This window comes from Gallus gallus, unplaced genomic scaffold, assembly GCF_016699485.2.
Source record: "Gallus gallus isolate bGalGal1 unplaced genomic scaffold, bGalGal1.mat.broiler.GRCg7b scaffold_80, whole genome shotgun sequence".
Lineage (NCBI taxonomy): Eukaryota > Metazoa > Chordata > Aves > Galliformes > Phasianidae > Gallus > Gallus gallus.
In genome coordinates this window covers 1-13,378 of record NW_024096032.1, presented here as the reverse complement: position 1 = coordinate 13,378, position 13,378 = coordinate 1, and the positions used below count along the sequence as shown (strand labels likewise).

Sequence of the window (13,378 nt, the reverse complement as noted above, 5' to 3'; positions counted from 1 at the left end):
GGGGGGGCGGATGGAGGTGAAAAAAGGGCAGAAAAGATGTAAAAAGCAGACAGAAAACGAGAGGGGTTTAATGGGGGCCGGGGGGGGCTCAGGCGCCTTGCTGGTTCGTCTCATCCTCCTCCCGGCGCTTCCAGATCTGGGGCACAGAGGTGGGGGGGGGGGGTGAGGTGGGGGGGGGGGGATGGAGGCATTTTGGGGGTCGTTCTGCCCCATGGTGTGCCCCGTGCCCCCCCCCCACACCCCCCACACCTCCCCTCACCTGGATGTAGGCCTCGGACAGAGTGATCATCTGCGGGAGGATGTCGGTCACCTGCAGGTCCTGCAGCTCGTACCACTTCCCAGTGCCCTGCCAACGAATGGGGCGGAGATAAGGGGGGCACACGTAAAGGGGGGGGCACACATAAAGGGGGGGGCACACATAAAGGGGGGGGCACACATAAAGGGGGGGCAGACATAAAGGGGGGGGGCACACATAAAGGGGGGGCAGACATAAAGGGGGGGGCAGACATAAAGGGGGGGGCGTAAGTAAAAGGGAAGGGGGCATAGATAAAGGGGGGGGGCATAAATAAAAGGGAGGGCATAGATAAAGGGGAGGGGCGTAAGTAAAAGGGAAGGGGGCATAGATAAAGGGGAGGCATAGATAAAAGGAGGGGGGGCATAAATAAAAGGGGGGGCACATAGATAAAAGGGAAGGGGGCATAGATAAAAGGGGTGGGCATAAATAATAGGGGGGGCATAAATAACAGGGGGGGGCATAAGTAATAGGGGGGGCATAAATAACAGGGGGGGCATAAGTAATGGGGGGGGCATAAATAATGGGGGGGGCATAAATAATGGGGGGGGCATAAATAATGGGGGGGGCATAAATAAAAGGGGAGGGCATAAACAAAAGGGGAGGGGGGGGCATAGATAAAAGGGGGGGCATAAATTAAAGGGGGGGGCAGACATAAAGGGGGGGGCGTAAGTAAAAGGGGGGGGTGTAAGTAAAAGGGAAGGGGGCATAGATAAAGGGGGGGGCATAAATAAAAGGGGAGGGGGGGCATAAGTAAAAGGGGGGGGCATAAAAGGGGGGGCATAAATAAAAGGGAAGGGGGGCATAAATAAAGGGGAGGGGGGGCATAAGTAAAAGGGGGGGCATAAGTAAATGGGGGGGGCATAGATAAAGAGGCATAGATAAAAGGGGGGGCATAAATAAAAGGGGGGTATAGATAAAAGGGGGGCGTAAGTAAAAGGGGGGGGGCGTAAGTAAAAGGGGGGGAGGGCATAGATAAAAGGGGGGGGCATAGATAAAAGGGAGAGGGGCATAAATAATAGGCGGGGCATAAATAAAGGAGGGGGGCATAAAAAGGGGGGGGCATAAATAAAAGGGGAGGGGGGCATAAATAAAGGAGGGGGGCATAAATAATGGGGGGGCATAAATAAAGGGGGGAGGGAGCATAAATAAAAGGTAGGGCATAAGTAAAAGGGGGGGCATAAGTAAAAGGGGGGGCATAAGTAAAAGGGGGGGCATAAGTAAAAGGGGGGGGGGCATAAATAAAAGGGGGGGCATAAACAAAAGGGGAGGGGGGGCATAGATAAGAGGGGGGGCATAAATTAAAGGGGGGGCGTAAATAAAAGGGGGGGCATAAATAAAGGGGAGGGGGGAGCATAAATAAAAGGGAGGGGGCAAAAAAAGGGGGGGCATAAATGAAAGGGGGCATAAATAAAAGGGGGGGCATAAATAAAGGGGGGGACATAAGTAAAAGGGGGGGCACAAATAAAAGGGGGGGCATAAAAAAAGGGGGGTATAGATAAAAGGGGGGGCATAAATAAAGGGGGGGGCATAAGTAAGGGGGGGCATAGATAAAAGTGGGGGGCATAAAAGGGGGGACATAAATAAAGGGGAGGGGGCATAAATAAAAGGGGGGGGGGCATAAATAAAAGGGGGGGGCATAAATAAAAGGGGAGGGGCATAAAAAGGGGGGGGCATAAATGAAAGGGGGGGCATAGATAAAAGGGGGGGCATAGATAAAAGGAGGGGGGGAGCATAAATAAAAGGGAGGGGCCCATAAACAAAAGGAGGGGGGGCACAGTGATGCTGAGGGCCGCCCCCCCCCCACCCCCAAATCCCCCCCCCGCCCGATGCACTGACGTGGTGCAGCACGTGGATGCGATAGGAGCCCTCGGAGGGTTTGCCGTCGTGCACGATGTTGGCGATGAGGTCGTAGGTGGTGTGCGCGTGCACCGCCTGCACCTCCTCCGACAGGTACTCCCGCAGGTCCACGTTGCTGCGGGGCGGCACCATCCCTCACCATCCCTCACCATCCCTCACCATCCCCTGACCATCCCTTACCATCCCTCACCATCCCTCACCATCCCTCACCATCCCTCACCATCCCTTCCCATCCCTGACCATCCCTCACCATCCCTCACCACCCCTTCCCATCCCCTCCCATCCCTGACCATCCCTGACCATCCCTGACCATCCCGTACCATCCCTTCCCACCCCTCCCCATCCCTCACCACCCCTTCCCATCCCCTCCCATCCCTCACCACCCCTTCCCATCCCCTCCCATCCCTCACCATCCCTCACCATCCCTTCCCATCCCTCCCCATCCCTTCCCACCCCTTCCCATCCCTCCCCATCCCTTCCCACCCCTTCCCATCCCTCCCCATCCCTTCCCACCCCTTCCCATCCCTCACCACCCCTTCCCATCCCTTCCCATCCCTCACCATCCCTTCCCATCCCTCACCATCCCTTCCCATCCCTCACCATCCCTTCCCATCCCTCACCATCCCTTCCCATCCCCTACCATCCCTTCCCATCCCTCCCCATCCCTTCCCATCCCCTCCCATCCCTCACCATCCCTTCCCACCCCTTCCCATCCCTTCCCACCCCTTCCCATCCCCTACCATCCCTTCCCATCCCTCACCATCCCTTACCACCCCTTACCCATCCCCTACCATCCCCTACCACCCCCCATAACCCGGGACTCCCTCCCCCCATAACCCACGACTCCCCCCCCCCCCCCCCCCCCCATAACCCAGGACTCCCCTCCCCCATAAACTCCCCCCCCCCATAACCCGGGACCCCCTCCCCATAACCCGGGACCCCCCAGTAACCCAGGACTCCCCAGTAACCCGGGACCCCCCGCCCCCCCCCATAACCCAGGACTCCCCCCCCCCCTATAACCCAGGACTCCCCTCCCCCATAAACTCCCCCCCCCATAACCCAGGACCCCCCACCGCCCCCCATAACCCAGGACCCCCCCATAACCCAGGACCCCCCCCCCCCTCCCCATAAACTCCCCCCCCCATAACCCGGGACTCCCCCCCCGCCACCCATAACCCGGGACTCCCCTCCCCCATAAACTCCCCCCCCCCCCCCCATAGCCCGGGACCCCCCCCCATAACCTGGGACCCACCCCCCCATAACCCGTGACTCCCGCCCCCCATAACCCGTGACTCCCGCCCCCCCCCCATAACCTGGGACTCCCCTCTCCCATAACCCGGGACTCCCCTCCCCCATAAACTCCCCCCCCCCCCATAACCCAGGACTCCCCCCCCCATAACCCGGGACCCCCTCCTCCCCCCATAACCTGGGACTCTCCCCCCCCCCCTAACCTGGGACCCCCTCCTCCCCCCATAACCCGGGACCCTCCCCCGCCCCCATAACCCGGGACCCCCCTCCCCCATAAACTCCCCCCCCATAACCCGGGACTCCCCTCCCCCATAAACTCCCCCCTTCCCCATAACCCGGGACCCCCACCCCCCATAACCCGGGACCCCTGCCCCCCCCCCCATAAACTCCCCCCCCCCCCCCTATAACCTGGGACCCCCCCCCCCCCCCATAACCCGGGACCCTCCCCCGCCCCCATAACCCGGGACCCCCCTCCCCCATAAACTCCCCCCCCCATAACCCGGGACTCCCCTCCCCCATAAACTCCCCCCTTCCCCATAACCCGGGACCCCCACCCCCCATAACCCGGGACCCCTGCCCCCCCCATAACCCGGGACTCCCCTCCCCCATAAACTCCCCCCCCCCATAACCCGGGACCCCCGCCCCCATAACCCGGGACCCCCCCCCCGCCCCCCATAACCCGGGACCCCCCCATAACCCAGGACTCCCCCTCCCCCATAAACTCCCCCCCCCATAACCCGAGACCCCCCCCCCCCCATAACCCGGGACTCTCCTCCCCATAAACTCCCCCCCCCCCCCCCCATAACCCGGGACTCCCCCCCCGCCACCCATAACCCGGGACTCTCCTCCCCATAAACTCCCCCCCCCCCCCATAACCCGGGACCCCCCCCCGGAGCTCGGGGTGAGGAAAGCGGAGCACCCACGTGATGGGGAAGTTGACGATGGTGGGGTTCTTCTCGACGAAGAAGTTGTTCTTGGTGAAGCGTTTGATGCAGAAGATGAGGTAGGGGGGCAGCCGGGTGAGCTGGAAGCGCTTCAGGAAGTTCTCCTTGTAGGTTTTGTACTCCTTCTCGGTGGCCCCGTTGAATTTGGCCAGGATGCTGAAGAGGGGCACCTGAGGGATGATGAGCTGCTCCTTCTCGTCCTTATAGAGCGGCGCCGTGGGCAGATCCAGGGTGAGGTACATGAAGGTGGACTCCACCATGGTCTCCTGGTACTCCGCGTTCTGCAGCAGCTGCGCTTTCTCCTCGGCCGGCTGAGGGATGGGAGCAGCGCTGGGCAGCCGTGGGGGGCAGCAACACAGCCCGTGGGGGGGGAAGGGGGGTACTCAGCACGTGGGGGTATGGGGTACTCACTGGGGGTGGGGGGTATGGGGTACTCACTGGGGGTGGGGGGTATGGGGGTACTCAGCAGGTGGGGGTATGGGGTACTCACTGGGGGTGGGGGGTATGGGGGTACTCAGCAGGTGGGGGTATGGGGTACTCAGTAGGTGGGGGGGTATGGGGGTACTCAGCAGCCCTGGGGGGGTACGGGGTACTCAGCAGGTGGGGGGGGTATGGGGTACTCAGCAGCTCTGGGGGGTATGGGGGGTATGGGGGTACTCAGCAGGTGGGGGGTATGGGGTACTCAGCAGGTGGGGGGGGGGTATGGGGGTACTCACTGGGGGTGGGGAGTATGGGGGTACTCAGCAGGTGGGGGTATGGGGTACTCACTGGGTGTGGGGGGGGGGGTATGGGGTACTCAGCAGGTGGGGGTATGGGGGGTATGGGGTTCTCAGCAGGTGGGGGTATGGGGTACTCACTGGGGGTGGGGGGTATGGGGGTACTCAGCAGGTGGGGGTATGGGGTACTCACTGGGGGTGGGGGGTATGGGGGTACTCAGCAGGTGGGGGTATGGGGTACTCAGCAGCTGTGGGAGGGGTATGGGGTGTATGGGGGTACTCACTGGGTGGGGGGGGTATGGGGGTACTCACTGGGGGTGGGGGGTATAGGGTACTCAGCAGGTGGGGGTATGGGGTACTCAGTAGGTGGGGGGGGTATGGGGGTACTCACTGGGGGTGGGGGGTATGGGGTACTCAGCAGGTGGGGGTATGGGGGGTATGGGGTTCTCAGCAGGTGGGGGTATGGGGTACTCACTGGGGGTGGGGGGTATGGGGGTACTCAGCAGGTGGGGGTATGGGGGTACTCACTGGGGGTGGGGGGTATGGGGTACTCAGCAGGTGGGGGTATGGGGTACTCACTGGGGGTGGGGGGTATGGGGTTCTCAGCAGATGGGGGTATGGGGGTACTCACTGGGGGTGGGGGGTATGGGGGTACTCAGCAGGTGGGGGTATGGGGTACTCAGCAGCTGTGGGAGGGGTATGGGGTGTATGGGGGTACTCACTGGGTGGGGGGGGTATGGGGGTACTCACTGGGGGTGGGGGGTATAGGGTACTCAGCAGGTGGGGGTATGGGGTACTCAGTAAGTGGGGGGGGGTATGGGGGTACTCACTGGGGGTGGGGGGTATGGGGTACTCAGCAGGTGGGAGGGTATGGGGGTACTCACTGGGAGTGGGGGGTATGGGGTACTCAGCAGGTGGGGGTATGGGGGGTATGGGGTTCTCAGCAGGTGGGGGTATGGGGTACTCACTGGGGGTGGGGGGTATGGGGGTACTCAGCAGCCCTGGGGGGGTATGGGGGTACTCACTGGGGGTGGGGGGTATGGGGGTACTCAGCAGGTGGGGGGGAGTATGGGGGTACTCAGCAGCCCGGGGGGGGTATGGGGTACTCAGCAGGTGGGGGGGTATGGGGGGTATGGGGTACTCAGCAGCTGTGGGAGGGGTATGGGGTGTATGGGGGTACTCACTGGGTGTAGGGGGGGTATGGGGGTACTTAGCAGCTGTGGGGGGGTATGGGGGGTATGGGGTACTCAGCAGCTGTGGGAGGGGTATGGGGTGTATGGGGGTACTCACTGGGTGTGGGAGGTATGGGGTATGGGGGTACTCAGTGGGTGTAGGGGGGGTATGGGGGTACTTAGCAGCTGTGGGGGGTATGGGGGTACTCACTGGGTGTGGGAAGGGGGTATGGGGGTACTCACCAGGCCTGGGGGGGGGGGGGTATGGGGGTACTCAGCAGGTGTGGGGGGTATGAGGGGGTATGGGGGTACACACCAGGCCTGGGGGGGGGGGGGAGGGGTTATGGGGGTACTCACCAGGTCGGGGTGCGGCAGCTTCTTGGTGAAGATGCGCATGGAGCCCTGGAAGACGTCGGTGACGATGGCTGCGGGCACAGAGAGAGGTGTCGGACGGAGGGGAGACGGGAGAGGCCTGGAATGGGGTGGCAGAGGGGTGATGTGGGGCACGGGGGGGGCAGAGGGGTTACAAAGGGTGGCAGAGGGGTGATAGAGGGGCATGGGGGTGGCAGAGGGGTTAATGGGGGGGTGAAATGGGGTGGCAGAGGGGTGACGTGGGGCGGCACTGGGGTGACATGGGGCGTGGGGGTGGCAGAGGGGTGATGTGGAGGTGGCAAAGGGTGGCAGAGAGGTGACGGAGGGGCGTGGGGTGACACGGAGCACAGGGGTGACATGGGGTGACACGGGGCACAGGAGTGGCAGAAGGGTGGCAGAGGGGCGTGGGGGTGGCAGAGGGGTGACATGGGGCACAGAGGTGACCAAAAGGGCACAGGTGTGGCAGAGAGGTGACGTGGGGGTGAAATGGGGTGGCACAGAGGTGACAAAGGGCGTGGGGATGGCAGGGGGTGACGTGGGGGTGATAGAGGATGATGATGGTGACGTGGGGCACAATGGTGGCAGAGGGGTGACAGAGGGGGTGACAGAGGAGTGACAAGGTGTTATGAAGTATGGGGGTGGCAGATAGGGTGACAGAGGGAGTGACGTGGGGTGACATGGGGCACGGGGGGTGACAGAAGGGGACAGGGATGATGAGGGGGTGACGTGGGAGTGAGAAGGGGCAGGGGGTGACATGGGGGTGGCAGAAAGGTGACGAGGGGCATGGGGGGGGGCAGAGGGGTACAGGGGTGACATGTGGGGTGACAGAGGGGCACGAGGGGGCGACCAAAGGGGCACAGGGAGCGACAAGGGGGGTAATAGTGGGGCAAAGGGGTGACAAAAGGGACATGGGGTGACAAGGGGGGGTAACAGAGGGGCATGAAAAGTGGCAGAGGGGTACAGGGAGTGACATGGGGGGGTGACAGAGGAGTAGAAGGGTGACAAGGGGTGACAGAGGGGCATGAGGGGGGGACTGAAGGGCATAGGGAGTGACAAGGGGGGTAACAGTGGGGCACAGGGGTGACATGGGGGGTAACAGTGGGGGCACAGGGGTGACATGGGGTACAGGGAGTGACATGGGGGGTGGCAGAGGGGCACAGGGGTGGTAAAAGGGTGACAAAAGGGACACAAAGGGGGTGAAAGAGAGCAAAGAAGTGACAAAGAAGGGATGAAAGGTGGCCAAAGGGGCACAGGGGGTAACGTGGGGGGGGTGACAGAGGGGCACAGGGGGTGACAAAGGGGCACAAGGGGTGACAAAAGGGGGGGGCAGAGGGCTGACGGAGGGGCTCAGGGGGTGACAAAGGGGTACGAGGGGTGACCAAAGTGGGGGGGCTCAGGGGGTGACAAAGGGGTACGAGGGGTGACCAAAAGGGGGGGCTCAGGGGGTGACAAAGAGGCACGAGGGGTGATGGAGGGGCACAGGGGGTGACAAAGGGGCACAAGGGGTGACCAAAGGGGGGGGGCAGAGGGCTGACGGAGGGGCTCAGGGGGTGACAAAGAGGCACGAGGGGTGACGGAGGGGCACAGGGAGTGACCAAAGGGGGGGGCAGGGGGCTGACGGAGGGGCTCAGGGGGTGACATAATTGGGATAGCATTGGGCTGCCAAAGGCCACGGGACGGCCTGCAGCCCCCGCATCCCCCACTCACTTTTCTTCTTCTTCTTGGTGCCCCCCAGGGCTGAGTGCAGCGCGTTGAGGAACCACGAGAGGAAATCCACCCCATCCCCTGCAAACAGGGAGGGGGAGGAGGAGGAGGAGGAGGAGGAAGGAGAGGGGGGTTGCCTCTTGATCTAGTGCTTCAGTCATCAAGCAGCTCACCTTCATAATGACTGAACAGTAGATCAAGAGGCGCACGGCTGAGCTGACAAGAAATTAAAAGCCACCAATTGGCACACTTAGAAATAAGTCCAGCTTTAGAGATGCCCGTGCACCCGTTATAGATTTAAGACACGGGTTCCTAACCGTGCCCTCCTTACTCTAAGAGGACCATCCCCCCCCTCTGCTCTGCTGATGCCACATCTGGGATACTTTGCCCACTTTCGGGCTGCTCAGTTCAAGAAAGACACGGATCCCCTCGAGAGAGTTCAGCAGAGGGCCACAGAGATGATGGCTCTATGATCCTACGTGTCGGTGTTGGTGTGGGTGCAGCGCCGGTGGCCGCAGCCGGCCGCGTCCCACAGACCCTCACCCTGCTTGGTGATCTGGAAGTTCTTCTTGCTGCACAGCACCACGGCCTGCAGCATCTCGTGGGGGGACACGTGAGCCTTGAAGTTGCGGGGGTTCCACAGCTTACGCATCAGCTCCCCGAAGCGCTGCACCAGCAGGAACATGATGTCCCCCGGGGGCCGTTTGATGTTCTTATAGTTATCCTCCTCCAAGAAGTAATTCCGCAGCGGTGGGACGTTGGACAGAGCCTGGGGGTGGCGCACGGTGTGGGTACGGCACCCAAAGGCGCTTCTTACCCCCCCCCCCGACCCCCAAATCCCCCCCCCCCATAAACCCAAACCTGCAGCACGGCGTTGGCGTAGTCGTTGGCTTTGATGTTGTTGAGCCCCACGATGCCGGGCAGATACGTGGTGCCATCGTAGGCACGGGACAGCTTGGCCTGCTTGTCCAGGTTGCCGATCTGCTGCGCCGTGAAGGTGGGCTTCAGCACGTACTGCACAACGGGGGGGGGGGACACGGCGGTGTCACAGCATGTGTGGGGGGGACACAAAGCCACCCCCCTCCCCACCCTTCCCCCGTATCGGTGCTGCAGCGCACCGTGATGTCCTCCAGCGAGGAGTCGATGATCTCGTAGTTGTCGGGCAGGCAGTAGAACTTCAGGGTGTGCAGGTTGAGGAAGACGTGGTGGCTGAACTGCACGCTGTGGATGTAGGCGTGCGACTTCAGGCCCCGGCCTGCGGGAGAGAGGGGGCGTCAGGGCCCAAACCCCCCCCCCAAAAAACAAAGCAGAGGGTGGGGGGGCTGCGCTGCCCATCCCAACGCACAGAGCTCACCCTGGAAGTATTTCCCACACACCAGGCAGGCGTAGACGTTGATGTGGGACAGCGAGATGGAGCACAGCTTCTCGAAGTCAAAATCCAGCACGCTCCTGCAAGGCGGGCACAGTTATGGGGGGGCGGCCGTGGGGACCCCCCCGCGGTGCCCATCTCCCCCCTGCGCCCCCTCCCCACCTCCGGGTGCCCCCCCTCCCCCCCCCACTTCTCACTTGTTGATGGTGTCCAGGTAGGGGCAGTGACGGCTGCGTTGGTCCTCGGGGTCAAAGCGGCCATAGCGCACTGCCGGGGGGGGGAGGGTGGTCGTGGGGGGGTACAGCTCGTTGATGAATGGGGTGGGGGGCTCAGATCTGAGCTCCAAAGCAGCCCCAGAACGCCCCCCACGATCCCAGTGCTGACCCCAACCCACAGCTCCCCCCATACCCCCAGATCTGACCTCAGATTCCCCCATTCCACACCCCGTGCCCCTATAACTGACCCCCCCCACCCCCCCCCCATACCCAGCCCTGCTTTCCCTACACCCCCAAGCAGATCCCACAGCCCTTACAACCAGACCCAGTGCCCCCCCATTATCTATTTGGGGTCCCAAACGCCCCATACCAGCCCAGGCTCTGCCCCACAGGCCTATATGTGACCCCAGGCCCCCGGATCCAGCCCTGCCCCCCCCCCAGGCTGACACCAACCCCCCCACAACCGGTCCTGCTTCCTCCCCGTACACCCACCGCAATCTGCGGTGCCCCCAATTCCACCCTACAGAGCAGAACCCGACCCCAGAGCATCCCCATAGACGCCACCAACCCCCAGAACCCCCCTGGATCCACCCCACAGCCTCAAACCCATCCCCAACCACGACTGCTCCCCCCATACAGCCATAACTGACCCCATATCCCCATAACTGACCCCACATACCCATACTGACCCTACACAACCATAACTGACCCCATACAGCCATAACTGACCCCACATACCCATACTGATCCTACACTCCCATAACCGACCCCATACAGCCATAACTGACCCCATATCCCCATAACCGACCCCATACTGCCATAACCGACCCCACACCCCCATACTGACCCCATACAGCCGTAACCGACCCCACACCCCCGTAACCGATCACATACAGTCATAACTGACCCCGTATTCCCATAACCGACCCCACACCCCCATAACCAACACCACATCCCCATAACTGATCCCGTACCCCCATAACCGACCCCACACCCCCATAACTGATCACATACAGTCATAACCGACCCCACACCCCCATAACTGACCCCATACCCCCATAACCGACCCCACACCCCCATAACCGCCCCCATAACCCCACACCCGACCCCGGCCCACCCCCAGCCGCGGTCCCTCCCCCCCGTTCTCCCCACCGGTGGGTTCGGGCTCGGGCTCAGACTCGCCGTCCTCCTCCCGCTCCCGCTTAACGCGCACAGCTCCGCCGCTTCCGCTTCCGGTTCCGGCCCAGTTGCCGCTTCCCGCCTCCCTCCGGCCGCGCGCGGCCCCCCCGAGCAGCCCCGGCCCCGACCCCAGGCCCGGCCCGGCTTCCGCCGCCGCCGCCTCCCGCTTCTCCCGGCCGCGCTCCGCTTCCCTCCGGCCTCGGGCCTTTTCCGCATCGCTGTCCCGGCGGCTCCGGGAGGATCCCCGCGCCGAGGCCGAGCCGGAGCCCCGCGCCGCCGCCCGCTCCCGCTCCCTCTCCCGCTCCCTCTTCCCGCGGCTCGACATCACTGCGCAGTGCGCATGCGCCGGCACACCAACGCGCGTGCGTCGCTCCTCGTCGCGCATGCGCAGAGTGCTTCAGTGCCTCCACGCACGCGTCGCGCCCTGTAGGCGCTCTGCGCATGCGCACTGCTCCCGGCCGCCTCCAGCGCCGTGGGCTCCGCGCCTGCGCAGTGCGCCGTGCCCGCTCTGCGCATGCGCGCTTCACTCTGCGATCTTCGCGCCTGCGCAGAGCGGCGTGCCGGACTCCGGCGGAACTTTTAAAGGGGCCGCGTCCCGGAACCGGCGGGGTTCGGTTGTCGCCTCCCGCACTGTCCCGGCGGATGGAGACGAGTTCGGGGCGGCGCTGCCGGCCGGGCGGGAGGCTCGACATGAGCCACGGCTTCGTACGGCACATCCGCCGGAACCAGCTGGCCAGGTACCGGCCGGGCCTCCGGTAACGCCCCCCGGGGACCCCCCAAACCCCCCCTGCAGTGCACGCATATCCCCCTTTACGGTATCCTAAAGCCCTCCTGCACCCTCATAGCCCTCCTCGGTCCCCCCCACAGCCTCCCCCGGTATTCCCGTACCCCGCCCGGTTCTCCTACACTTCTCCCCCGGTGCCCCTTTAGGCCCCCCCGGTGCCCTCCGTTCCCCGTCCCGACTCCTCCTTCCCCTCTCCGTTTCCCATCATTACACCCCCCATCCTCTCAGTACCCCCCCAACCCCCCCCCGCCCATCCCGGTGCTCGGTTCCCCCCCCCCCGGTGTTCCCCCCCCCCCCCCCGGTATCCCGGCGCTGAGCCCCTCTGCCCAGGGACGCCTACGAGCGCGCCGTGAGACAGACACGGGGCAAAGCCCGGGGGCGGCACACCGCGGCCCCCCCCCCGGCCCCGCCGCCCCGATCAGCCCGTGTACAGAGCGCGGCGCTCCGGTGAGTGCGGGGCGGCATTGGAGGGGGCTATGGGGGGAGGGGAGGGGTTGGGGGGGGGGGGGGCACCCAAGGGTGGGTTTGGGGGTACGCAATGTGGGGGGGAGTATGGGGGGGGTCCCCATGGTGGGCTTGGGGTAGGGGGGAGTACCCAATGTGGGGGGGGGGGTATGGGAGGGGTCCCCTTGGTGGGCTTGGGGGGGGGGGGGCACCCAAGGGTGCGTTTGGGGGCACCCAATGTGGGGGGATGGCATGGAGGGGTCCCCATGGTGGGCTTGGGGTAGGGGGGGGGTACCCAAGGGTGGGTTTGGGGGTACACAATGTCCGGGGGGGGTACGGGAGGGTCAGTGTGGTGACCTTGGGGGGCGGGAACCCAATATTGGGGGAGGGGAGGGGTTGGGGGGGGGTCTCCAGGGTGGGCTTGGGGGGGGGCAGGGGGGTAACCCAGGGTGGGTTTGGGGGCACCCAATGTGGGGGCGTGGGCGTGGGGTGGGTCCCCATGGTGGGCTTGGGGGGGGGGGGGGGGTACCCAATGTGGGGGGGGGAGTATGGGAGGGGTCCCCTTGGTGGGCTTGGGGGGGGCACCCAAGGGTGGGTTTGGGGGTACCCAATGTGGGGGGGAGTATGGGGGAGGCCCCATGATGGGCTTGGGGTGGGGGGGGGCACCCAAGGGTGGGTTTGGGGGCACCCAATGTGGGGGGGGGAGTATGGGAGGGTCAGCGTGGTGAGCTTGGGGTGGGGGGAACCCAATATTGGGGGAGGGGAAGGGTTGGGGGGGGTCCCCATGGTGGGCTTGGGGGGGGGGGGGGGTACCCAAGGGTGGGTTTGGGGGCACCCAATGTGGGGGGATGGCATGGAGGGGTCCCCATGGTGGGCTTGGGGTAGGGGGGGGCGCCCAAGGGTGGGTTTGGGGGTACCCAATGTGGGGGGGGGGGGTACTGGGGGGTCACTGTGGTGAGCTTGGCGGGGGGGAACCCAATATTGGGGGAGGGGAGGGGTTGGGGGGGGGTCTCCAAGGAGGGCTTGGGGGGGGGAGGGCGTGGGGGGATCCGCAGGGTGGGTTTGTGGGGGAGGGGGGG

The 13,378-nt window shown here is 64.1% G+C and overlaps 2 protein-coding genes across 3 annotated transcripts; one reads left to right on the top strand and one right to left on the bottom strand.

Annotated features, from left to right (window-relative positions):
- Positions 1-39: 39 nt before the first annotated feature.
- On the bottom strand, positions 40-11,518 carry USP39 (ubiquitin specific peptidase 39). Of its 2 annotated transcripts, XM_040657258.2 has the most exons (12): positions 11,045-11,518; positions 9,875-9,944; positions 9,663-9,757; positions 9,427-9,563; positions 9,170-9,322; positions 8,852-9,077; positions 8,312-8,389; positions 6,590-6,657; positions 4,324-4,655; positions 2,132-2,267; positions 260-346; positions 40-136 (listed from the first exon to the last, which is right to left on the bottom strand). In XM_040657258.2, the coding sequence occupies exons 1-12, from the start codon at positions 11,454-11,456 to the stop codon at positions 89-91; spliced, it is 1,842 nt and encodes a 613-aa protein (XP_040513192.1). In that variant the 5' UTR covers positions 11,457-11,518; the 3' UTR covers positions 40-88. The 2 variants fall into 2 exon arrangements, with proteins under 2 accessions (XP_040513192.1, XP_046762168.1); XM_046906212.1 differs by lacking the exons at positions 40-136; positions 260-346; positions 2,132-2,267 and having other exon boundaries at positions 4,436-4,655; positions 6,590-6,704.
- Positions 11,497-12,341, top strand: CUNH2orf68 (chromosome unknown C2orf68 homolog). Its single transcript, XM_046906213.1, has 2 exons — positions 11,497-11,808; positions 12,186-12,341. Exons 1-2 carry the CDS (start codon positions 11,513-11,515, stop codon positions 12,304-12,306), a joined length of 417 nt encoding a protein of 138 aa, XP_046762169.1. The 5' UTR covers positions 11,497-11,512; the 3' UTR covers positions 12,307-12,341.
- Positions 12,342-13,378: the final 1,037 nt, after the last annotated feature.